This window comes from Arachis hypogaea, chromosome 2 (assembly GCF_003086295.3).
Source record: "Arachis hypogaea cultivar Tifrunner chromosome 2, arahy.Tifrunner.gnm2.J5K5, whole genome shotgun sequence".
Lineage (NCBI taxonomy): Eukaryota > Viridiplantae > Streptophyta > Magnoliopsida > Fabales > Fabaceae > Arachis > Arachis hypogaea.
In genome coordinates this window covers 99,362,926-99,390,130 of record NC_092037.1, presented here as the reverse complement: position 1 = coordinate 99,390,130, position 27,205 = coordinate 99,362,926, and the positions used below count along the sequence as shown (strand labels likewise).

The 27,205-nt window shown below is 35.4% G+C and overlaps 1 protein-coding gene and 1 long non-coding RNA gene across 6 annotated transcripts; both read left to right on the top strand.

Annotated features, from left to right (window-relative positions):
* Positions 1-2,285: 2,285 nt before the first annotated feature.
* Positions 2,286-7,324, top strand: LOC140172839 (uncharacterized). Its single transcript, XM_025804533.2, has 5 exons — positions 2,286-2,781; positions 4,898-4,949; positions 6,369-6,536; positions 6,647-6,691; positions 6,975-7,324. Exons 1-3 carry the CDS (start codon positions 2,286-2,288, stop codon positions 6,463-6,465), a joined length of 645 nt encoding a protein of 214 aa, XP_025660318.1. The 3' UTR covers positions 6,466-6,536; positions 6,647-6,691; positions 6,975-7,324.
* Positions 7,325-21,825: 14,501 nt separating this feature from the next.
* On the top strand, positions 21,826-26,590 carry LOC112756099 (uncharacterized). 5 transcript variants are annotated; one of them, XR_003179173.3, is made up of 7 exons: positions 21,826-22,235; positions 22,595-22,719; positions 23,635-23,686; positions 25,107-25,274; positions 25,385-25,429; positions 25,713-25,791; positions 26,286-26,590. It is a non-coding gene; the product is annotated as an uncharacterized lncRNA (long non-coding RNA). The 5 variants fall into 5 exon arrangements; XR_003179168.3 differs by lacking the exon at positions 22,595-22,719 and adding an exon at positions 22,462-22,523 and having other exon boundaries at positions 21,833-22,235; XR_003814554.2 differs by having other exon boundaries at positions 21,902-22,235; positions 22,462-22,719.
* Positions 26,591-27,205: the final 615 nt, after the last annotated feature.

Sequence of the window (27,205 nt, the reverse complement as noted above, 5' to 3'; positions counted from 1 at the left end):
ACTATTTTTCTGGTTTGATTTAGGAATTTAATTTTCATGCATTGTAAAAGAATTTTATATAGATAACTAATCACATATTGTCATAGCAACAAAAATAACTAATTTTCAAATTCATTACTTAAAGGTCAGCTAAACGCATGAATTTAATTAATTAACTACTTAACTGTGTAAAACTTTTTATATTCTTCGTATAACAAAAGTAAACTCTTGACCTAGACCATCTTAGCTTTAGAGGAGTCCATAAAATGAATGAACGTTGGTAGTGAATGGTGAGAGAAACAAAGCTATGATATAGTTTTTTTTTACCCATGATAAGGAGACTCGAGCCCGTAATTTCTTAGATGAGTATGGAAAGACTATGTCATTTGAGCTATAACTCATTGGCAAAGCTATGATATGATTTGAGAGAGGAAAAAAGGCACATTAAAATAAATATGATAAATAATTCAAAATAAAATTCCGCTAAAGTGACAAGTAGGTTTTGAAAATTTTGACTTTGGATTAATTAGTTTCTGAAAAAAAAAAAAAGTATTAATTAGGTCCTCTAAAATAACAAACAATGGTGTTTATATATACTCTTAACTATAATGACATGTCTGTTATCGTCACAAAAATAACAACTTTTAGAGTCAACGCCACTTTCTTCGTTAAGATTTATGATAAATCTAGAGCAGTTGATAAGGGTTATATGAAAACTTAGAAGATACTAAATGCTTCATTATCCAAAATGGCATTGTTTTCATGCTCATGAGATAGTAACCGGTGACGTTATTGCAGATAACAAAACAATGAAACATATGAACAGCTTTATTTTGTTTCACATTATCTATTGACGGAAAGATATAACATGTCTACCGTTTAGTATCATAGAGGATTTAATTGACATATTTTTTTTCAAAGACTAATTAATCTAAAATCGAAATACTCCAAATATAATTGTTACTTTACTCATAAAATTAATAGTAGATTTATTCACTTTAAATTTTATTTGATTTATAAACTGTACTAAAAAATATTATAAATTTTTCTATTATCATTTTGTTTTTCTTTGCAAACATGTTAGTTTTGGACTTTTGGTATGATATTAACGACTATCAATCGAATTAAATATCTTTCTTTTTGGTATGTTAACAAGTCTACTCTTTTTTACTTCGCCAACTATGAATTAACTAGTTTTATTTTTTATTATGGTAAATATTATTTAACTGGTTTAACAATCTATCTATTCTTAATATATAAAAATAAATAGCTAAGTTTACTCGTATTACTTTTTAAAATATATTTTTTCTCTTATTAATACCATGTTAACAGCATTATTTGACAAAATTTTAGAATCAACCACTCAATTTTTACCAAATTAACTATTATCTTTAAAATCAGCAAAATATATATATACAAGTAATAGAAATATATGCAAATTAGGTTACAAATTTACCAATGATAATAATTAGAAGTTAATAGTATCTAACTAAATTTGTAATCTACAAAAAGTCAAAAACATTGAATCCGTATTCCTATATTTATTATATGTTACCGTTATAAATAATATAATAAATTTATAACCCCAATAATTAATTTATTAATTTCTATAAATAACTCATTAAATATAATAAACATCCATATTACAAATGTCATAATGATATTATTAATCATAATAAATTTTATATTACAAATATTCAAATTTCATACTATTTTAACTACTTATATAAGTCTCTTATCATTATTCATTCAAATAACATCAAATTTAGCCCAAAAAATTTATTTTTCAACTACACAACATTTCAAACTTACTCAATAGAGTATTATTCTTTGGACAATATCACCAAATAAATAGACAATTGGTTTATCAAAATTCGTGTGGTTCGTCTATAAAAAACATTAACACCCACAAATAAAGAGGAGTCCTCTTGCTTAGAAATAATTATATTAGATGAAAAGGTATAAAACAAACATATTTATTATATTTTTAAATTAAATTTATGAAAAAAATATTTTAATTATTTTTACTTTTTATATTTTTTATATTATTTTCTAATACTTTATATATAATTGATTTTAATATTGCTAAAATTATACTTCTTTCAATATACTATTCATTGTTCCTTTTTTAACAAGGATCTGAAAATCGGTTCGGGCTGTACGGTCGAACCGGTTGAACCGTGAATTGCTGAAGAAAACGACTCAAATAAATGCTAAAACCGTAAATTTCAAAAACCGGAATTGAACCGGTGAATCGGACGAGAACCGGTCGGTCGAACCGAACCGTGATCCGGCCGGTTTTTTGAATGGGTAATGAAACGTCGCCGTTTCAGCTGCTACATCCTCGATGCCCAGATCCAAATTCCACTCCAGAACGCCTCTGCTTCTCTCACACTCAATCTCCATCCTCTGCACTTAGCCCTAGCTCCTGGCCGTTCCCTTACCTCCGTCCAGCCACCGCCTCGTGCCGCCGCCGTCGTTCCTTCCAACAGCCACCGTCTGCTCGCTCACCTTCCCTCCATCACGCAGCAGCCATCGATATCAACCTTCCATTCCATCGCGCAGAAATCGCAACCTTCCTCCGTCGCGCAGCCACGCCACCGGCGGCACTATCTCTGTTCTCCGCAACCACTGTCCCAGTTCGAAGCCCGTTCGAAGGTACTCCACCACTGTCTTGGTCACTCGGTGTCTCTATCTCCCATCGCGCAGCCATCGCAACCTTCCTCCGTCGCGCAACCACGCCGCCGCTGGCACTATCTCTGTTCTCCGCAATCATTGTTCCAGTTCGAAGCCCGTTCGAAGGTACTCCACCACTGTCTTGGTCACTCGGTGTCTCTATCTCCCTTTTGCATGCTCTGTTGAAGGCTTCTTCTAGCTTCTAGGTAAATTTTTATTAACTATGATTGAACCATTGTTAATGTTTGATTCTGCGAAGCTCTGTGAACTGTGAAGTCACTGAAGTGTGAACTGAATTACTGATTTACTGAAGCTTCTAGCTCTGTGAAGTCTTTGATTTACTGATTTATTGAATAATTGTTTGATTCTTTTAGCTTCTAGTTCTAGGTAATTTTTTTTATTAACTATGTGATTTACTGATTGTTTATTGTTCTATGAAGTGTGAACTGTGAAGTGTGAATTGATTCAACTGAAGTTACTGAACTGAACTGTGAACTTTGTTGAATAATTGTGAATAATTATTGTTAGTTAAGCTGTGGAGTGTGAACTACTGAAGTCACTGAAGTGTGAACTGGTTTATGGATTTATTGAATAATTGTTTGATTCTTCTAGCTTCTAGTTCTGGGTAATTTTTTTGTTAACTATGTGATTCACTGATTTTTTATTGCTCTATGAAGTGTGAACTGATTCAACTGAAGTTACTGAACTTAACTGTGAACTTTGTTGAATAATTGTGAATAATTATTGTTAGTTAAGCTGTGAAGTATGAACTACTGAAGTGTGAACTGTTTTACTGATTTATTGAATAATTGTTTGATTCTTCTAGCTTCTAGTTCTAGGTAATTTTTTTATTAACTATGTGATTTACTGATTTTTTATTGCTCTGTGAAGTGTGAACTGATTCAACTGAAGTTACTGAACTGAAGTGTGAACTTTGTTGAATAATTGTGAATAATTATTGTTAGTTAAGTTGTGAAGTGTGAACTTCTGAAGTCATTGAACTGTGAACTGATTTACTGATTTACTGAAGCTTCTAGCTCTGTGAAGTCTCTGATTTACTGATTTATTGAATAATTGTTTGATGCTTCTAGCTTTTAGCTCTAGGTAAATTTTTTTATTAACCATGTGATTTATTGATTTTTTATTGCTCTGTGAATTGTGAACTGTGAAGTGTGAACTGATTCAACTGAAGTTACTGAACTGAAGTGTGAACTTTGTTGAATAATTGTGAATAATTATTGTTAGTTAAGTTGTGAAGTGTGAACTTCTGAAGTCATTGAACTGTGAACTGATTTACTGATTTACTGAAGCTTCTAGCTCTGTGAAGTCTCTGATTTACTGATTTATTGAATAATTGTTTGATGCTTCTAGCTTTTAGCTCTAGGTAAATTTTTTTATTAACCATGTGATTTATTGATTTTTTATTGCTCTGTGAATTGTGAACTGTGAAGTGTGAACTGATTCAACTGAAGTTACTGAACTGAACTGTGAACTTTGTTGAATAATTGTGAATAATTATTGTTAGTTAAGCTGTGAAGTGTGAACTACTGAATTTTGTTGTTTGTTGATTAATTGTGAATAATTTTAAATAATTTTGGATGTTGTTTGTTATGATCTTGAGATTATTGGGTTGGAGTGGGTTGTTGTGATATTGTAATTGGCAAAAACGGAAAAACCATTATTGGATTGTTGGTAATGTTTAGGTATGGATGAGAGTATCAACCAAGAACCATTATTGTAATTGAATGAGATCATAACATCCTGGTTTATGTAGTATTTTTAATTTGGATTATATTTTAAGGTTTATATTAGACTATAATTATGTTTTAAAGTCAAAACTTACTTATTTATTTGATGTAATTCCTAGGATACATGTCATTATTGTTTCATGCTCACTGAGAACTTGTATGGATATCTCCCTTTTTAAAGTTGGTGGAAAGCAGATGCACAGGCTGAATTTGCCTTTTTAATTGCAAAGATAATTTATAACAATGAAATTAAAGGATTGGTTTTCATGGTTAAATTTATAGTTTACCTCTTAGGTCCTAGATATCTTAGTATGCTATGTCTTATGTTGCTCAAATTCATCTGTTGCATGAACCATTCATATATGTATCTTTCCATATTTCTCATTATCTATTTTCTTAAAGGTGTGGTTTCTTTGATGATTCCATCAATATCATTGTTTATTTAGTTGTTAATCCAACACTTTGTTCATGTAAAATAAATTGAATGCTTCTAGGTTTGGGTAAAGTGGGGAGAGAGATGCCAGTTCATTGCCCAGAACAAGCTAGGTAACTTAATTGATAATTTTTTATAATAGATCAGTTGTTCATTCCTTCTTTGAATTGTCCAGTTATATTTAGGTCTTCCTAGATTGTGATTAGTTCAACAATTGTCAGTGATTTGACTTTTAGGTTGGATAATACTTGATTTTGTTACAAACTAGAAATTTGCTTCGATTCACACTTTCACTGTATCAACTGGTCTTTCACTCACTTACAGCTCATAACAAGCATGCCAGTAGCATTTGTCATAGTATACGGAAGATGTAGCTAATTGAAATGCAGATTTTGATTATTTGGGAAGTCTTTTGTTGAACAAATTTTACAAAAATATATTCCTGTTGCCTCCATCTAGGCATGTTTATTATGCATGGTGAGCTCATTTAAATTGTTTAGGAAGTATTTTTCTTAAAATTTTACAAAAATATAATTATTTCTATACTTTTATTTGCATATATAATAAAACTTCTAATATCTGGTTTTAGTGCTTTTTGAGAAAAGGGATAGTTTCCTCGGTGCTTTTTTCAAACTTGTTATTATACCAGTTGCAATTTGGATTAGTATGACTTAGAGGATGTATCATTAGCTCATTACTTTAAACACAAACTATATTACGTTACTAACACAAGTTGAGGCTAAAATCATGTTTGGGCTTTGGGAGTTGGGACATAGCTCAGCTCAATTTTATTGAGCATATTTGAAATGAATTGAGACTTGGTTTGCATGCTTCAATTCATTAACTGGGCTACTTTTTCAATGCCAAGACAAACATGCACTATGATTCTAATTAGATCCAATGATAATTGCATAGTTAACGGAACTAGCTTTTCAAGGTTGAATTGGTGATTTTAATGAATAAGCTATAAACCTCAAAGTGTCCATATTGTTAAATATCCGATGTTCTGAATGCTGCATGACATCTACATCTTCAAAGAACTACCCTGAATTTAGTTTATAATTAATTTTCAGTTGAACCAGTGGGACGATCTTATTTTTCACTTCCTCCCGCCAGGCTCACCTTTCTTTCTGTTATATTTTTATGCTTACATATATTCTTTACAGGGATGACTTCCTGTCACATTTAGTTGGTGATATCAGTGCACTTAGGAGGTTGTATTATAATATGTACAAATTTTCTTATTTCACAAAAATAGTTTTGCACTTGGTTGACTCGGTTAAGTAACAATAGAAGAAGGAAGTATGTAATGCATGAATCATAATAAAATAATGGCCTAATTAAGCAACAAGATCCATTAGTTTACCTTAGGTTTCTTGAAATTTATTACGATGTTAATTTTCTGGGGTAAAAAGTAAGTGAAAGATTATTGTGCGATTTTATGTTCATCTGTCCTGTGTTAGTGGTTTTTTTCCTTGGTACTGTTCACTAATTTAGACAAGTGCCTTTCTCTAATATGCCCTCATTTTCAGGAATGTCACAATACACATATTTCATAACAATTTGATCACCGGTGAAAACTCATATAGCAAACTCTCTCTTGTTGATTTGAAGAGCTGTTTGATTTAGCTAATTCAGATTCAACTGCCACTTCTCAGTACCAATTTAGCATTACCGTTTTTTAGCTCTATAATGAACAGGTATCGTTCTCTTTTACTTACTATATACAACTTTTCTGGTATCCAATGTTTGCTTCCTGGTAATTGTTGGCATTAGATTATCAAGGCCTTTTTTTTAAATGTTCCTGCAGGCTAGAGATCTTGTCTTGATTTTGCAATGACTCCTTCTCATTGAGGTAAATATTCGTCATGGAATTTCGTAGCAGATAACATGTTAGTTTATTAGTTATGTATTTTTAGTTTTTACTGACTTCCTGAAGTTCCTTTCTAGCGGTAGCATCTATAGTTGTAAAGACGGTTGTCATGATGTTTTGAGAATCTCTGGTAAAACATCTCAAGATGGTTAATAATAATATTATCGTTCTTTGGCAATAAAGGTCATTTGAATTGGGAGTTTGGCACAGCCCAATATTTTTCATTGTATGGTAATTTGTTTTTCTTGTTCAATGTTCATCTCAGGTGCAAGATTTACACCTTATTATTCCTGACTATTTCTTTTGAGTGGAGCAGTGATACACGCCCGCTTTCTTATCAGCAGGTTAATATTGTGTACATTAAAATTGCACTTTCATGGATATTCTGATATTTTGGAAACTATGAGAGTAGACTATTAATTATTTCTTTATTATGCATATATATCAATTTTATAGATAAAGATAATGTTCCTAGTTATATAGATAAATATGAGTAGAAAAATGATACAAAACTCTATCGTAATTAGAACATACAAAGTAATATATTGTAATTATATTGTAATTAGGTCTTGTTAGACATCAACCTTCAATAATGTGATTTTTTTATTGTTGAAATATTTGTTTTGGACTGAGTGTTCAACTCATTATTCTTTTCCTTCACCAATCACCAGAACCTTTTTCGGCATACAATGCTACCGTGGAACTCTCTAACTAGAAGATGATACTGTATCAGTTCTTTCCTATATAATATAATGAACATGTTCCTTTAATTGCACAAACTCTGCAGATTCTAATAATTTTGCAGAGGGTATTAAGACTTCCGTCGTCTTCTTCAAAGATGTGGGCCATTCGATGTCTTCCTCTCAGGTAAGTTGTCTTCTTCCTCTTCCTTTCTTTCTATTTGTCTCAGCCTCTTAGGGGCTGATTGTTTAATCGTTCTTTCTATAGGAATCGAGTGCTGAGAGCTTATTGCTCCAAAGCTACTTGGGTGGTGGAAGATGATTCTGGAACTTCCAAAAGGGTATTTTCCTGAAAAACTATTTATTTGATTTAATAATACATGTTGGTGCTTATTTTATTTGAAATTATGCAGATGTCTAATACACTTCCCTCATTACACGTGTCTTCAAATGTTGAGACAAGTCACGGGAAGATAAAACTGGACTTGGCAGGAGAAGGGTATGTTTATATAGAATAAATGTACATAACAATTAAACTACTTATTAATAGAATAAGAAAATAGATACTTATTCAGATATAAATAATAAAGAATATAATGATTGAATAAGAAATTAATTATTATTTCTTAAAAAATAAATAGATCCTGAAAATCTTTATTAATTTGTTTTGAATGGGTCTTATTAGTTATTATTATATCTCAATATCAATGATATATATTTCTGATTAGTTATTAGTAGTTTTTAAGGGTATTATAGCATTTTTTGGTAATTACAAATGACTCGAGTTTCTCCTAGTTTTGTATTTTTTAATATATTTAACATTTAACCATGACAAACTGCTTTGTAATAAAATTTATTGATGTCCATTATAAGAAGATTTCACTCTGGTGCTTGATCTGTTGTCATCAACAGATTTTGTTTTGTGTTTTGTGGGGATAGATTTACTTCCTTAACAATTTTTTTGGATTTAGGATAAATTTATTCTGTTTTTACTATTAGAACAGGGCCTTATCATTCTAAGTTTACTTCCTTAACACCATACAAGACTACAATAATTTTATTTTTTGAAGTTAACCTCTTATATTGTATTCCGATTGATATTAAGTAATATCTACAGATTTTTACCTTCACTTACCACGGCTCATGCAATTTCGGACATCATTAAAGGGCATTACTCTCAGCCGTGGCCTTCGTGGAAAAAGATACCAGATGCTACTAGGAAATTTTGGTGGGAAAAGTTCAAAGTTCAAAGATTACATGTTTCTCTAAAACCTACTTTGAACTTTTCCCACCAAAATTTCCTAGTAGCATCTGGTATCTTTTTCCACGAAGGCCACGGCTGAGAGTAATGCCCTTTAATGATGTCCGAAATTGCATGAGCCGTGGTAAGTGAAGGTAAAAATCTGTAGATATTACTTAGTATCAATCGGAATACAATATAAGAGGTTAACTTCAAAAAATAAAAAATAAAATTATTGTAGTCTTGTATGGTGTTAAGGAAGTAAACTTAGAATGATAAGGCTCTGTTCTAATAAAAACAGAATAAATTTATCCTAAATCCAAAAAAATTGTTAAGGAAGTAAATCTATCCCCACAAAACAAAATCTGTTGATGACAACAGATCAAGCACCAGAGTGAAATCTTCTTATAGTGGACATCAATAAATTTTACAAAGCAGTTTGTCATGGTTAAATGTTAAATATATTAAAAAATACAAAACTAGGGGAAATTCGAGTCATTTGTAATTACCAAAAAATGCTATAATACCCTTAAAAACTACTAATAACTAATCAGAAATATATATCATTGATATTGAGATATAATAATAACTATTAAGACCCATTCAAAACAAATTAATAAAGATTTTCAGGATCTATTTATTTTTTAAGAAATAATAATTAATTTCTTATTCAATCATTATATTCTTTATTATTTATATCTGAATAAGTATCTATTTTCTTATTCTATTAATAAGTAGTTTAATTGTTATGTACATTTATTCTATATAAACATACCCTGCTCCTGCCAAGTCCAGTTTTATCTTCCCGTGACTTGTCTCAACATTTGAAGACACGTCCAGTTTTATCTTCCCGTGACTTGTCTCAACATTTGAAGACACGGGAAGTGTATTAGACATCTGCATAATTTCAAATAAAATAAGCACCAACATGTATTATTAAATCAAATAAATAGTTTTTCAGGAAAATACCCTTTTGGAAGTTCCAGAATCATCTTCCACCACCCAAGTAGCTTTGGAGCAATAAGCTCTCAGCACTCGATTCCTATAGAAAGAACGATTAAACAATCAGCCCCTAAGAGGCTGAGACAAATAGAAAGAAAGGAAGAGGAAGAAGACAACTTACCTGAGAGGAAGACAACGAATGGCCCACATCTTTGAAGAAGACGACGGAAGTCTTAATACCCTCTGCAAAATTATTAGAATCTGCAGAGTTTGTGCAATTAAAGGAACATGTTCATTATATTATATAGGAAAGAACTGATACAGTATCATCTTCTAGTTAGAGAGTTCCACGGTAGCATTGTATGCCGAAAAAGGTTCTGGTGATTGTGAGTGTGAGTGTGTGTGGGTTTAATTTAGGAATTAGGGTTTGGTTTAAAGAAAAGAGAAATAAGGGTATTGTAGGGATTTTACAATTATCATGATGACATGGTTATTATTATGGATTATGTGGTGTATTTTTATTTAAGTGTGGTTTGATAATTTAATATGAATTTATAGAATAAAGATTATGTTGTTGTATTTGAGGCTTACTATAGTTAATATTGTGATTTAAGTATATTTGGTATGTTATTGTTATGAATTGTATATTTATTATTTAGAGTTTAAAAAAAATATAGTCATTTTTATGAATTCATTGAAATATCGAACTGTACTTATTATAATATTATTTAGAACAAAAAAAGAAAGAAAGAGAGAAGGCAGAACGGCCCATCAACCTGCCAATCCTCCTTTTTTTTTTTGCTTCAACCCATATTATTTTAAATTATAATTCTATACTATACGTAATATATAAATTGAGGCAATAATTTAAAATTCTATAATTATAATTTAATCAAATACTAATAGTAAAACCAAATTACCTGAACAATATTGAACCTATTCTGGTCCTTAGTCACGTATAGTATAGAATCATTCTTGTAACGACAACCAACTGAAATAACATCGTAAGTTTCAATATTTAGAATTCGTGCAAAATCAGACCATCCTCTTGTTAGATAAGCTTCATCATCCGCTATCCATGCAATGCGGCAAGGTATAGAATTGCCACACCGAGAAACCAAACTAACTCTTATTCCCCTCAATGGCATTGCATGCATGCAAAAGAAAGCTGGTAATTTCTGAAAAAAATCAAAATATGTTAAAAAATTATTCTAATAATGAACAGCTTAAACTAAGAAAATTTAAATATATTACTGTTCATATCCTGGCCTAATAATAAAGGCCCAGGATCAAGCAAAGGACCTAATCCAAAGGGTTGGGTCTCACTAGTACCAATCTTCATCCTATGAAGTCGGTATTCACCACGACCTGTTCTAAAGAAGTCGGGCACGAGATTAGCGGGCGGATAAACACTCATTTAAATGAGTAACTACCCCTAGAATCTCTCTAATCACTTCTACGAGCCATATCTTAACCTCCCTAAGATAATGGGACGATTAACACCCTTAAAATATGGTACTACTCCAACGGTGGTTATTGGTTCACCACTATAAATACACTGACACCACTCATGTATCTCTAAGCCCAATACTCTCTAGACCTGCTTACACCCTTGCTGACTTAGGCATTGGAGTGTCTTTGCAGGTACCACCCCCATCTCCTCACACAAACAAGTCGGACGGACCCTCCCGAGTAGCAGATCCTTTCGGAATCCTCCTCCTTCACACATTTGGGCCAACCAACTCCATCCAGCCCATCAATCTCTGGTTACCCACCGTAACAATTACCAATCGTTGAAACTGCATATCTGAAGAAGAGCCGCCCTTAGGTGGGGAGGATCCTTTCAGCGAGGACATAATGAGGGCAAAAGTTCCGAGGAACTTCAAAAGCCCTGATATGGACCTCTATGACGGAACCACGGATCCAAAGCATCACCTGAGCAACTTCAAAAGTCGGATGTACCTAGCTGATGCTTCCGACGCTACGTGATGCAAAGCCTTCCCGACCACTCTATCGAAAGCAGCGATGAAGTGGTTCGGTAGCCTCCCCCGAGGTCAGTTACTAGCTTTGAAGACCTCTCAAGGAAGTTTTTGATGAGGTTCTCTATCCAGAAAGACAAAGTGAAACATGCACCGAGCCTCCTGGGAATAAAACAGGAGGTCGAAGAATCCTTACGAGCCTATATGGAAAGGTTCAATAAAGCATGTTTAGAGATTCAAGACCTGCCCACAGAGGCAGTCATAATGGGGTTAGTCAATGGACTCAGAGAAGGTCCCTTCTCACAATTCATATCTAAAAGACACCCCGTTTCTCTAAGTGATGTACAGGAAAGAGCTGAAAAGTACATCAATATGGAGGAAAACACTAAGTTGAGAGACCTGAGTTGGCGACCTGGGCCCCCCCTCAACAAAAGAGAGGGAAAGGAAAACCAAGAAAAAGGAAGAACTCGGTCTCGAGAGACCAAGAAAATATCACTCTTATACTCCCCTGAAAGTTTCTATAGTGGATGTATACAGAGAGATTTGTAACACTGAAAGACTGCCACCCCCTAGACCCATTAAAAATAAAAAAGGGGGGAGTCGCAGCGATTACTGTGAGTACCATAAAATATATGGTCACTCCACAAACGACTGTTACGACCTTAAAAATGTGATAGAAAAGCTGGCTAGAGAAGGTCGGCTTGATAGATATCTCATAGAAAGGTCGGACGGTCATGGAAAGAGAAAGCGAGACGATATGGATAGAAGAGATCCACCGCCGCAGACTCCAGAAAGACATATCCATATGATCTCAGGAGGGTTCGCAGGAGGGGGACTCACCAAATCCTCTCGCAAAAGATATCTCAAAAGAGTCTACCAGGTCGGAGAAGAGTCATCCGACCTCCCTACCATTTCATTCATAAAAGAAGATGGGCAAGGAATAATCCCTGGACACGATGATCTAGTAGTAATAACTATGATCCTGGCGAATGCCCATCTCCACAGAACCCTAGTAGACCAAGGAAGCTCGGCGGACATCCTTTTTAAGCCCGCTTTTGACAAACAAGGGTTGGATGAGAAAGAATTAAGAGCCTACCCCAACACCTTGTATGGATTAGGTGACACGCCAATAAAACCACTGGGATTTTTGTCCCTCCACACCACCTTTGGAAAAGGAAAAAAATCAAAGACTCTGAGAATAGATTTCATAGTCATTGATGGGGGGTTAGCATACAACGCTTTAATCGGCAGAGCTACCCTTACTTGACTCGGAGCAGTGGTATCCACTCCCCACCTTTGCCTGAAATTCCCGACTTCAGCGGGGATAGCAACGGTAAGGGGAGACCAAAAGTTGGCAAGGAAATGCTACAATGAAAGCCTAAATCTGAGAGGAAAGGGTAGAGAAGTTCACACAATAGAGCTCGGCGGTGCAAGGGCCAGAGAAGAGCTGTGACCACAACCGGGAGAAAAAACCGAGGAGATACAGGTCGGAAAAGAAGAAGGGAAAAATACTCATATAGGAGCCAACCTAGGGGAAACTCTAAAACAAGGATTGACTAAGCTCCTAAGAGATAACTCCGACCTCTTCGCCTGGAAGGCCTCTGACATGTCTGGGATAAACTCCGAACTCATGTCCCACAAGCTCTCGGTTTATCCGGGATCCCGACCTGTACAACAAAGAAGACGCAAGCTTGGCCCAAAACGAGCCCTAATAGTAGAAGAACAAGTGCAGGCGCTCCTGGAAGCTGGCTTCATCAGAGAAGTCAAGTACCCAACATGGCTAGCCAATGTAGTACTAGTCAAAAAACAGAATGGCAAATAGAGAATGTGTGTCGACTATACCGACTTAAATAAGGCATGTCCCAAGGACCCTTATCCACTGCCAAGTATTGATACCCTAGTGGACTCCAGCTCAGGGTATCAATACTTATCATTTATGGACGCCTACTCGGGATATTATCAAATTCCAATGTATGAGCCAGACCAGGAGAAGACATCATTCATCACACCCAGAGCTAATTTCTGCTACGTGGTCATGCCATTCGGATTAAAGAATGCAGGAGCCACATATCAAAGGTTGATGAATAAAGTGTTTTCCTCTCACCTTGGGAGTCTAATGGAAGTATACGTCGACGACATGCTGGTAAAGACCAAGAAAGAAGTCGACCTCTTGTCAGACCTCTCACAAGTCTTTGACACCATAAGGTTGCACGGGGTGAGACTAAATCCCGCAAAGTGCGCCTTCGCGGTGGAGGCAGGAAAATTTCTAGGATTTATGCTAACACAAAGAGGGATCGAAGCCAATCCCGATAAGTGTAGAGCCATCCTAGAAATGAAAAGCCTGACTTGTTTGAGAGAAATCCAGCAGCTGAATGGCCGACTTGTAGCCCTCTCCAGATTTTTGGCAGGATCGGCACTAAAATCCCTTCCACTGTTCTCCTTATTAAGAAAGGGATGCCAGTTCGAATGGACTCCTGAATGCGAGGAGGCGTTCCAGGAGTTCAAAAAGTTTTTAAGCCAACCTCCTATTTTGACCCGACCAGTACCTGGGAAAGACCTCGTCCTGTATTTATCCGTAGCAGACAAGGCTGTCTCATCAGCCCTGATAAGAGAAGATGAGGTCGGACAACATCCAGTTTATTTCATCAGTAAAGTTCTACAAGGCCCTGAGCTAAGATACCACAAACTAGAGAAGTTTGCCTACTCCTTAGTAATAGCCTCACGAAGGCTACGACCTTACTTTTAGGCTCACACAATAAGAGTCCGTACGAACCAACCCATGAAGCAAATCCTCCAAAAGACGGATGTTGCAGGGAGAATGGTTCAATGGGCAATAGAGCTCTCCGAGTTCGACTTAAGATATGAAACTCGGACGGTGATCAAAGCTCAATGCCTCGCCGACTTCGTTGCAGAATACGCAGGGGATCAGGAGGAAAAACCAACTACATGGGGACTCTATGTAGACGGATCCTCCAACAAAACAGGAAGTGGCGCAGGCATAATATTGGTAGATGAAAGAGGAACCCAGATAGAGGTTTCCCTAAAATTTGAATTTCCAGCTTCAAACAACCAGGCAGAATATGAAGCCTTGATTGCTGGATTAAAGCTGGCAGAAGAAGTCGGTGCTACAAAGGTGATGATATACAGCGACTCACAAGTAGTGACCTCCCAGATAAGCGGAGAGTATCAGGCAAAGGACCCAAATATGAAGAGGTACTTGGAGAAAACTCTGGAGCACCTTGGGCGCTTTGCAGAAACCGAGGTTAAACATATAACTCGGGATCTGAACAGCAGAGCGGACGCCCTATCCAAGTTAGCAAGTACCAAGCCAGGAGGAAACAACAGAAGCCTGATCCAAGAAACCCTCCAAGAACCCTCGGTAGTAAAAATAGAAGACAAATAAGAAGTACTTGAGGTAATTGGTTTAAACCTCGGATGGATGAACCCCTTGGTCGAATACATGAAATTCGACATCCTCCCTAAAGAAGAGAAAGAGGCTAAAAAGATCCGAAGGGAAGCACAACACTACACCTTGGTAAGAAATATTCTCTACAGAAGGGGGATATCAACACCATTATTAAAGTGTGTACCGACCTCAAGAACTACCGAGGTATTGGAGGAAGTGCATAGTGGGATCTGCGAAAACCATCTCGGAGCAAGGTCACTAGCCAGGAAAGTAATCCGAGCTGGATTCTACTGGCCGACCTTGCAGAAAGATGCCACAGAATTTGTGAAAAAGTGTCAACCATGTCAGATGCATGCAAATTTCCACGTGACTCCACCAAAAGAGCTCATCAGTATCACTTCTCCATGGCCCTTTGCAAAATGGGGAATGGATTTGTTAAGTCCTTTTCCCCAAGCGCCAGGACAAGTCAAATACCTGATCGTGTGAATAGATTACTTCACAAAGTGGATAGAAGCAGAACCATTGGCCACCATCACCGCTCAAAGAAGTCGGAGGTTCCTCTACAAAAATATCATCACAAGATATGGGATACCCTATTCCATTACTACAGATAATGGAACCCAATTCACGGATTCTACTTTCAGAAGCTTAGTAGCTAGTATGAAAATCAAACACCAGTTCACCTCGGTGGAGCACCTGCAAGCCAATGGGCAAGCCGAGGCAGCCAACAAAGTCATACTGGCAGGGCTAAAAAAAAGATTACAAGAAGCAAAAGGAGCTTGGGCTGAAGAGCTCCCCCAAGTGCTATGGGCTTACAGGACAACGCCTCAATCCGCCACTGGAGAAACGCCCTTCCGACTAGTCTATGGCGTAGAAGCAATGATACCAATAGAAATCAATGAACAAAGCCCAAGGGTAATTCTCCATGACGAGATCGGAAACATACAGGGGCACAAAGAGGAGCTCGACTTGCTCCCCGAAGTCCGAGAAGATGCCCAGATAAGAGAAGCAGCATTGAAGCAAAGGATGACTACAAGGTACAACAAAAAAGTCATTCGAAGAACATTTGCCCCGAATGACTTGGTCTTAATCAGAAACGACATTGGAGTCAACAAATCAGGGGAAGGAAAACTTGCTGCTAATTGGAAAGGACCATACAAAGTTAATGAAGTTTTAGGAAAAGGTTATTATAAAGTAACCGACCTGAACGACACTGAGTTCCCTAGGTCGTGGCATGCTTGTAATATGAAAAGGTACTACAGTTAAAAGCGAACTCTACTCCCTGGTGTACTCTTTTCCCAACTTCATGATTTTTCCCAAAATCAAAGGGTTTTTTCTGGAGAAGGGTTTTTAACGAGGCATCATGGTAGAGGCTAAGGGAAAAAAGGCTATTAAAAACCCTTAGTAGCAAGAAGGTACCTCCCCAATCAATAAAGATCTTTTTTTCATATCTCTTATAAACTCCTTTCTATTTTAAGTCTTCCTACGAAACGCGCCGACTTAAGCTCGACAAAACGTGAAAATCCCATGAACCGACCTAGATGGTCGTCAGGATAAAACGACGAGGTACAAGTCGGTGTAATGAGGTTATAGAAGTTGATCGTAAAAACTCGGAAACATCCCGACTCATAAGTCGAAAGGAAAAAACCGAGTACAAAAGAAAACGAATCGCAAAAATAACCTAAGTCATAAGAACTCAATAAAACAAAGTTGAGTATAAGGGATAACAAAAAAAGAGATTAAAGGCTGTCAAAAAAGTCCTTAAACAAAAAAACTCAGAAAAACAGACAAGCCAAAGAGAAAGGTTTTCAGAAAAAAGATCAAGGAGACTTCGAAAAATCAAAATCAGAAAAGCATACACGCATAAGGTAACTTAAACCCTTATCCAAAAAAGGGTATTTATTTTGTTAAGTTAAAACCCTTATTAAAAAGGGTACTTATAAAATATTTTGTTTACGGCCTTAAAAGACCAAAAGAAATTGTCCAAACACCACTAACAAGCAAAGAGTTTAAAAAAGGGGAGACTCACAGGCCGAGCCCCCATATAGCCATAAAAAAGTTATTTCTGCAGAGGAGTAGACGGATCACCACCACCAGAGTCAGGAAGAGCGCCACCAGGATCAGGAAGAGAGGCAACCACGGGAGATGAAGAGAAAATCGGAGGAACAACAGAAGAACTCGAAGTGTCCTTGGAACGAGGAGGGGACTCAATAATCCTCTGCCCCTGAGTCTTCAATTCTGACTCGGAAACGATCACGGGGGCAGGAGGATCCACAATAGCACCGTCAATGACGACCTTGTCTGGATCTAAAGGAGAAAGATCCAAGTCAGGAGCAATAACTCCGACCTGCTCCTTGAAAATCCTCCAAGCCTCCTCGGCACCATCAGCGACAGAGTCCTCCAACTCGGCATACGCATTTCGAGAGTTTAGCAAATCCTTCTTCACAGACACAAGATCTTGAAATAAACTCTGATAACCCTCCTGTGCTGTCTTCCTCAAACTCGCCTCCATGTTGCATTGGGCTCACAACTTACTCTCCTTCTCCCGAAGGCTATCTCTCTCCGCCCTCAGCTTGGCGACCTCCTCCTTCAACTCCCTCTCATGCTCCTGATAAGAAAGAAGCCTCCCCTCCAGCTCCTCAACCTTCGAGGTTAACCCCAAAGAGCTGAGAGGAGTCTTCTCAAAAATATCCAAAAGCTTGCCACAAACACTTGCCGCCCTAAAACTCTCCTCAGCCAGAGTGGTGAGGTGGTTTCGAACAGAAACATCATTCATACTTATATGAGGATAGATGTTCTTTCAGACGAATGCAAGAGCATCCGCCTTAACCCCACCATCAAAAGAAGAGCCAGACTCTAAAGTCTTGCGCTTCTTCTTCTCTAGCTCAGAAAGAAGTCGGGCGGAGGGGAGCGGTCGAGATAAGGCTGAAGAAGAATTCACAATGAGCTGAGAGGGAGTCCCCACGTTCTGAGGAGGAGGAGGAGGAGGAGGAGGAGGAGAGATGATTGCCCTGGCACCACCAGCCCTGGCCCGGGACTTTGCTTTAGCCTCCTGAACTCTCTGGTAAGATTCTTGAGCATTCTTCCTTGCCATATCTGCAAAAGAAACAATTAGCAAAAATTACAAGTCGACAAACTTGAAAGTCGGCAGATACAAGTTGAAAATAAGAAATGTATATACATATATAAAAACTACCTAGCTGCGACCGAACAAAGGTCGGCGATCTCTGGAGGAATTTCCTGGTATCCAAGTATGGGGCCCTCCCCCACACTTCTCGGAAAAACCCCACAATAATGGCCGCCTCCACCTCATCCAGATCATCCAGACCGTACTTCTCACAGGGGGAGGCCTCCAACCAATAGAGGGGAAAACGAGGGGAAAAATTCTCATCCAAGAAAAAGGGGTGGTGACCCTCTACAGCTTGCACTTTGAAAAAATAATTTTTGAAGTCGTGGAAGGATTCGTCAAAAAGGGTGAAAATTCTCCGACCTTGTATGGCTTGGAAAGACACCCATTGCTGCTTGTTATTTAGCCCACTAAAGGGTTTAGTCATGTGGAAAAGATAGAAGAAAATCCTCAAAGAGGTCGGAAAGTCCAAAGCGTGACTAATAAATTGGTAAATTTTCAGAAAACTCCAAGAATTGGGGTGAAGTTGGGTTGGGGCAACTCGACAGTGGTGCAAAACAGACATCTCAAAATGCGAAATAGGAAGAAAAACGCCCAGACGGGTGATCATACATTCATACATAAAGAAAAAATGAAGGGCCGCCTCATTGGCCCTCCCAAGACAAACCCGGTCTTCTGGACCCGGGACTACCAACTCATACTTTGGCTCGTCCTCCTCAGAAGTACAAATCCTGTGGTGAGTATGAAGATGAGTAATAAACTCAGCATCGACCAAGGGTTCCTCCCCTAGGACCGTGATATCAACCCATTGAGAAAGAACATATACGAAAGCCATTTCCTTTTCTTATAAAGGGTGACAAAAACCTACAAAAGAAAAAGAAAAGGAAAATAAAAAACACGGTCTCTAAAGGGATGATATACGGAACCAAAATCTACAAACCAAACTATCTACCTATAAAATAAAAGCATGCAAAACACAAAGCATGTCATGAAAGAAGAAAAGCTAACCTTTAGCCAAAAAGTGAAGGTTGGAAGAAGCAGAAGTCTCCAAACACAAGAACGCAACACGAACGAAGAAAGAAGAAATTTGAAAAATTGCAGAAACGAAAAAATGAAAGAGAGGGAAAGTATTTATAAACATGCTAAGGGACATAATGGTAAAAGCGGGGCAGTCATTAATGAGAATGCACCGTTACCAAGACCTACGCACATCCCTAACGGACACGACGCTTGATTAGACGTAACTGTCAGAACCAAAAGGACACGGAAAGTCACGTCGGTCCTCCAACAAGTCGGCTACGACCCCGAGCAGAATACTCGAACCCAAATCTTGAAAAAATTGGGCTCGAGTAGGGGCACTGTTCATACCCTGGCCCAATAATAAAGGCCCAGGATCAAGCAAAGGACCTAATCCAAAGGGTTGGGTCTCACCAGTACCAATCTTCATCCTATGAAGTCGGTACTCACCACGACCTGTTCTAAAGAAGTCGGGCACGAGATTAGCTGGCGGATAAACACTCATTTAAATGAGTAACTACCCCTAGAATCTCTCTAACCACTTCCACGAGCCATATCTTAACCTCCCTAAGATAATGGAACGGTTAACACCCTAAAAATATGGCACTACTCCAACGGTGGTTATTGGTTCACCACTATAAATACACTGACACCCCTCAGGTATCTCTAAGCCCAATACTCTCTAGACCTGCTTACACCCTTGCTGACTTAGGTATCGGAGTGTCTTTGCAGGTACCACCTCCATCTCCTCACACAAACAAGTCGGACAGAACCTCCCGAGTTGCAGATCCTTTCGGAATCCTCCTCCTTCACACATTTGGGCCAACCAACTCCATCTAGCCCATCAATATCCGGTTACCCACCGTAACAATTACCAATCGTTGAAACTGCATATCTGAATTTGTCACGAATTTAGCAAAACTGAACTGAAACTAAGGGAATTTAATTTCATTATGTGCTCCACTTCGAAGATTCTCGGGCAAACGTAAAAAGCATGGAGGGAATGGAACTTGAACTTGCCCTATAAAGTTCCGTAGATGCTATTCCTCAATCAAAAATCGAGCTCCTCCTAAGAAATCTAACTTTAATCACATTCCATTAGGTTGGTCATAATAGGTGAGTAGATCCAACCATCCTTCGATAAAGTAGAGACTATTGCCTCTTCTTTGAACGCTTACATCCATGTAGTTGGAACCCGAATCAGTGAAGACAACTCGATGAGGTATTTCATGGATGTGATGCATTGTAAATGATTGTGGCAAAAGACAATCGAACTGGAACATTAGACGATAAGAATAACTTAGAGTAACAACAAATTAAAAATTATCAAAAGAATAATATAATAGAATGAGTATATGAAAAATATTATAAAAAAATTATAAATTGTACCTTAAAAGGATCAAATTCAATAAAAAACGAAGAATACATTCTTATTCTATGAAGTAGTAAAAAAAAATACTAAATATAAAATTATGAATTCACTCACAAATTTAGATTCATGTACCACAGGAAAACACTATATATAAATTTTAGTAAAACAAAAATAAATATGTAAATTACCTATTATTAAGATAATTTTTTAACAATGCATTAAATATTGATTTGATACAATTATAATGAATATATATTCCTAAATTAGTATAATTATATATTAATTTCATCATATCACGGGTAACAAAGATCTTTTATTATTAGTATTACTATTATTGATATTATTATTATCATTAAAATGAATAAAAGTATTTTTAATTGATAATTGATAAGAAGTTTAATAATACATTAAATTTTGATTTGATACAATTATAATGAAAATATGTTTCTAAATTAATATAATTATATATTATTTATTAAATATTAAATACAAAATAATTATATTAAGGATATTTTTTATAAAATAATTTAGAAAAATTATTTGATATACGTGAATTGGATAACAAAGATTTATTATTATTATTATTACTATTATTGATATTATTATTATCATTAAAATTATTAAAAGTATTTTTAATTGATAATTGATAAGTAGTTTTATAGTGCATTAAATATTGATTTGATATAATTATAATAAGGATATGTTGCTAAATTAGTATAATTATATATTATTCATTTAGTATTAATTATAATATAATTACAATAAAATAATTTAGAATAGAAAAAAAAATTTATTCGTTTTGGAGGGAAAACGGAGGCATGAGAGATCGACACGTTACCTTTAGTAGTTGGGGGAAAACCCAATTTTAGTATACTAAGTAGATAGATTTTTAAAACCGAGTTATTAGCCTTTGCTCAAAAATTATTTTTAATATGAGGATAAAGATGATGTTTTGATTTAAGATTGATATTTAAAGTGTATTATAATATTATAGATATGTAAAAAATGTGTCCAACACGTATTTTACGTATTGTCAGAAAATGTTTGTTTTAATATGATAATAAATTTATACGTACCGATACGTTTAAAATATAAACAAATAATAATTAGAAATATAAAATTTATTTTCTACATCAGCATTTAATTTTTTGTTTAAAAATATATATTATATTATCATTTTTACTATAATATTTTTTTAATTAAATACAAATAAAAAATATTTTTTTATTTAATTCTATAAAAAGACTTAAATATCTTTTTGTAATGTTGGATAAAATGTATCTCTTTAAATTAATCAAATATTAAAATTAAGCTATCTTATATTTATAAATTTAAATAATTTAAAAATAAAATAACATCTGATTGATTATTCATGTACAGTCAATCATGCTTGTACTCCTCTATAAACTCTAATTTCTGATGTTCATTCATACACAAAAAAAAAAAAATATAAAGAACAAAAAAAATTCTGAAGTATTGTTTAGTGTTCTTCATCTTCCCTGGATTTTCTTACATCTCTCTCAAAGAACGTCTGTCTCTCAATTCTGAAACTCTCTCTTCTCTCTCACACTAGCCCACTGCAGTCTCTTTCAGTCTCACTCGAATCTCGTCTCAGTCACGCTCGCCGGCGTCTCCACGTGTCGCGGCCTTCCCTGGGATCCTCGTCGCCGGCCACAGAAGCAACTCGTCGGGTCGCCGTCGCGCGTCGTCTTCTGGTTTCGGGACCTCGCCGTCGCCGAGTCGTCGTAGACCGTAGTCCGTTGGTGAGTCCCTGCATCGTCGCTTCCCCTGTTCTGTCTTTTCCAAATTTTCCTTCTCCTTGTATTTTGAGATGATGTTGAATTGCTAACCAATTAATTTACTTTGTTTCTGATCTAAATGTTGCTATAAATCATTGTCGGTAAAATCATTGTAATATTTTTCCCAAATTGACGTTATTGCTTGAGATCTTATGTGTGTGGACATGCACGTGGCGGGTTGGGATTGAAGAAATCCCAGTCATTCGGATCTTTGGTTTGTGATTCAAACTCAATTGGGGTTCAGCCATTCAGGTGTGTGTGATTTGTTCTGATTCCAAATGTGATTGTTTTTTTTGTTCCTTTGTCGTGCCTGGTTTATGCAGATTACATGTTTGAGATTTTGATTCTATGGTTTTGAAGCTGAAAATTTTGCTATAGAATGTTCAATTTTCATTATATTCTATCACCTTCAATTTCGATAGTGAAGGTTTGAAGCCTTGATTCAAAGGTAAGAAGAGATAGTTTTCAAGTTTATTGGCTGAATTAAGAAATTTGGGTGCCCTGCAGTTAACTTGTTTCTTTTTTAGCATTTATCAGTTGTTAATTATTGTCTATGTTCTTATTTTAGCAATTCTATTGAAAAGTATTCCAAAGTGCATATTTTTTTGAACTACACTGTAAGTGCATCTGTTCAAGCAGGTCCTGTTTTTTTTTTTTTAATACTTTGATATCTGATTTCTTGACTGTCATTGGAATATGACCCGGTCATTTTATAAACACAGGTTTTGCTTGTTGTCAGCTCAATAAATTCTTATATGAATCAGATAAGATATTAACTGATTGATGAAACTGTCCTGTATGAACCACAATGAAAGAAATAAAAATTTCCTTGGAGATGAAATATACTGTTTTAAATTAAGGTTTCTTTTATAATGCATTATTTCTCTTTTTTTTTTGCCAAAAATTTAATTTATTCAGTCAGAAATCAAGGTAACAAAGTAATTCCGTTAAAGTCAAAACTTACTTATTTATTTGATGTAATTCCTAGGATACATGTCATTATTGTTTCATGCTCACTGAGAACTTGTATGGATATCTCCCTTTTTAAAGTTGGTGGAAAGCAGATGCACAGGCTGAATTTGCCTTTTTAATTGCAAAGATAATTTATAACAATGAAATTAAAGGATTGGTTTTCATGGTTAAATTTATAGTTTACCTCTTAGGTCCTAGATATCTTAGTATGCTATGTCTTATGTTGCTCAAATTCATCTGTTGCATGAACCATTCATATATGTATCTTTCCATATATCACATTATCTATTTTCTTAAAGGTGTGGTTTCTTTGATGATTCCATCAATATCATTGTTTATTTAATTGTTAATCCAACACTTTGTTCATGTAAAATAAATTGAATGCTTCTAGGTTTGGGTAAAGTGGGGAGAGAGACGCCAGTTCATTGCCCAGAACAAGCTAGGTAACTTAATTGATAATTTTTTATAATAGATCAGTTGTTCATTCCTTCTTTGAATTGTCCAGTTATATTTAGGTCTTCCTAGTTTGTGATTAGTTCAACAATTGTCTGTGATTTGACTTTTAGGTTGGATAGTACTTGATTTTGTTACAAACTAGAAATTTGCTTCGATTCACACTTTCACTGTATCAACTGGTCTTTCACTCACTTACAGCTCATAACAAGCATGCCAGTAGCATTTGTCATAGTATACGGAAGATGTAGCTAATTGAAATGCAGATTTTGATTATTTGGGAAGTCTTTTGTGAACAAATTTTACAAAAATATATTCCTGTTGCCTCCATCTAGGCATGTTTATTATGCATGGTGATGCTCATTTAAATTGTTTAGGAAGTATTTTTCTTAAAATTTTACAAAAATATAATTATTTCTATACTTTTATTTGCATATATAATAAAACTTCTAATATCTGGTTTTGGTGCTTTTTGAGAAAAGGGATAGTTTCCTAGGTGCTTTTTTCAAACTTGTTATTATACCAGTTGCAATTTGGATTAGTATGACTTAGAGGATGTATCATTAGCTCATTACTTTAAACACAAACTATATTACCTTACTAACACAAGTTGAGGCTAAAATCATGTTTGGGCTTTGGGAGTTGGGACATAGCTCAGCTCAATTTTATTGAGCATATTTGAAATGAATTGAGACTTGGTTTGCATGCTTCAATTCATTAACTGGGCTACTTTTTCAATGCCAAGACAAACATGCACTATGATTCTAATTAGATCCAATGATAATTGCATAGTTAACGGAACTAGCTTTTCAAGGTTGAATTGGTGATTTTAATGAATAAGCTATAAACCTCAAAGTGTCCATATTGTTAAATATCCGATGTTCTGAATGCTGCATGACATCTACATCTTCAAAGAACTACCCTGAATTTAGTTTATAATTAATTTTCAGTTGAACCAGTGGGACGATCTTATTTTTCACTTCCTCCCGCCAGGCTCACCTTTCTTTCTGTTATATTTTTATGCTTACATATATTCTTTACAGGGATGACTTCCTGTCACAAGGTAGTTGGTGATATCAGTGCACTTAGGAGGTTGTATTATAATATGTACAAATTTTCTTATTTCACAAAAATAGTTTTGCACTTGGTTGACTCGGTTAAGTAACAATAGAAGAAGGAAGTATGTAATGCATGAATCATAATAAAATAATGGCCTAATTAAGCAACAAGATCCATTAGTTTACCTTAGGTTTCTTGAAATTTATTACCATGTTAATATTCTGGGGTAAAAAGTAAGTGAAAGATTATTGTGCGATTTTATGTTCATCTGTCCTGTGTTAGTGGTTTTTTTCCTTGGTACTGTTCACTAATTTAGACAAGTGCCTTTCTCTAATATGCCCTCATTTTCAGGAATGTCACAATACACATATTTCATAACAATTTGATCACCGGTGAAAACTCATATAGCAAACTCTCTCTTGTTGATTTGAGGAGCTGTTTGATTTAGCTAATTCAGATTCAACTGCCACTTCTCAGTACCAATTTAGCATTACCGTTTGTTAGCTCTATAATGAACAGGTATTGTTCTCTTTTACTTACTATATACAACTTTTCTGGTATCCAATGTTTGCTTCCTGGTAACTGTTGGCATTAGATTATCAAGGCCTTTTTTTTGAATGTTCCTGCAGGCTAGAGATCTTGTCTTGATTTTGCAATGACTCCTTCTCATTGAGGTAAATATTCGTCATGGAATTTCGTAGCAGACAACATGTTAGTTTATTAGTTATGTATTTTTAGTTTTTACTGACTTCCTGAAGTTCCTTTCTAGCAGTAGCATCTATAGTTGTAAAGACGGTTGTCATGATGTTTTGAGAATCTCTAGTAAAACATCTCAAGATGGTTAATAATAATATTATCGTTCTTTGGCAATAAAGGTCATTTGAATTGGGAGTTTGGCACAGCCCAATATTTTTCATTGTATGGTAATTTGTTTTTCTTGTTCAATGTTCATCTCAGGTGCAAGATTTACACCTTATTATTCCTGGCTATTTCTTTTGAGTGGAGCAGTGATACACGCCCGCTTTCTTATCAGCAGGTTAATATTGTGTACATTAAAATTGCACTTTCATGGATATTCTGATATTTTGGAAACTATGAGAGTAGACTATTAATTATTTCTTTATTATGCATATATATCAATTTTATAGATAAAGATAATGTTCCTAGCTATATAGATAAATATGAGTAGAAAAATGATGCAAACTCTATTGTAATTAGAACATACAAAGTAAGTATATGCCAATCAAGCAGTTTCCAGAACTCTTTCAAAATGCAGCTGTGAGTATATGCTGAGCAGGAAAAGAGGGGAATTTGTGTGATATTCAGTACAGTTTGAATAATATGTATCAGCTTTGCGTAGGGTCTTACATTTTGTAAAGGTCTAAAGGGAAGTTAGGGTGTTTAATGCGACCATTCAAATGGTTATTGTAATTGATATTAGTTCAGAACAATTGGAATTTTTAATTTATGCATGTTAAAATTGCTGATTCTATCTCCCTTTCTCTAATAATTCTTCATGCATGTGTACAGGATCTGCCACAGACTTTTCCTGGCCATCCATGGTTGGACACTCTCGAGGGACATGCTGCTCTTAGACGTGTTCTTGTTGTTTATTCTTTATGCGATTCTAATGTTGGATATTGTCAGGTGGATTTGATCTGCTCTTCCTTCTTATTCTGAATTATTTTCCCCTCTCTTAAGTTCTTGTTGGATGATCTGGCCTCCTTGTTTTCAGGATGCTTGTATTGTAGATCAGAATTGTAAAATTTAATACCTTAATAACTTAACTGTTACTGTTATAATGTGAATAAATGTCAACTTAGGACATTGTGCTATTTCATTGCCCTAGATTTACATTATTAAAGAGGCATTTGCACCTGTTCAGTTTAACTTTTGTTAGCTCGACATTTTATTTTAATAGTGTAATAGAGAGGAATTGGTTGTATAATAAAGTGGTGGTTTGTAATTTTGAAGTGTAAAGGTTTTGGAAAATCTTTACTCACTCTTGATCTCAACATCTGAGGGCAACAAGCAAAAATACGGATGCATTTAGGAAATATAAATTCTCTTATTAATTATTATACATATATCATATCACTTTAGAGGATTCATTTGTGAATTATTTATCAACAAAAATTATGAGATGTAGATTTATCTTTTTGGGGTGAGATGTCGCCAGTTTCAGCGATAATGGCAATGAAGAACGATCGATACTTATTTGATAGCTAATAACTACCTGAGTATTTAATTTCTGTTGACATTTATGTAAGCAATCCATTTAATTTTTTAAATAATTTTGGATAAAATATAATATTTAAAAAGGAGCATGTTACTTCCATGGGTGAATTATACTACAAGATCCACGGTTATATCTTACAAAACTTGATCTTCAATTATAATGGCAAAAAAGCTGTCAATTGGAATAAGGACAGGTTCAATGATGTATCATC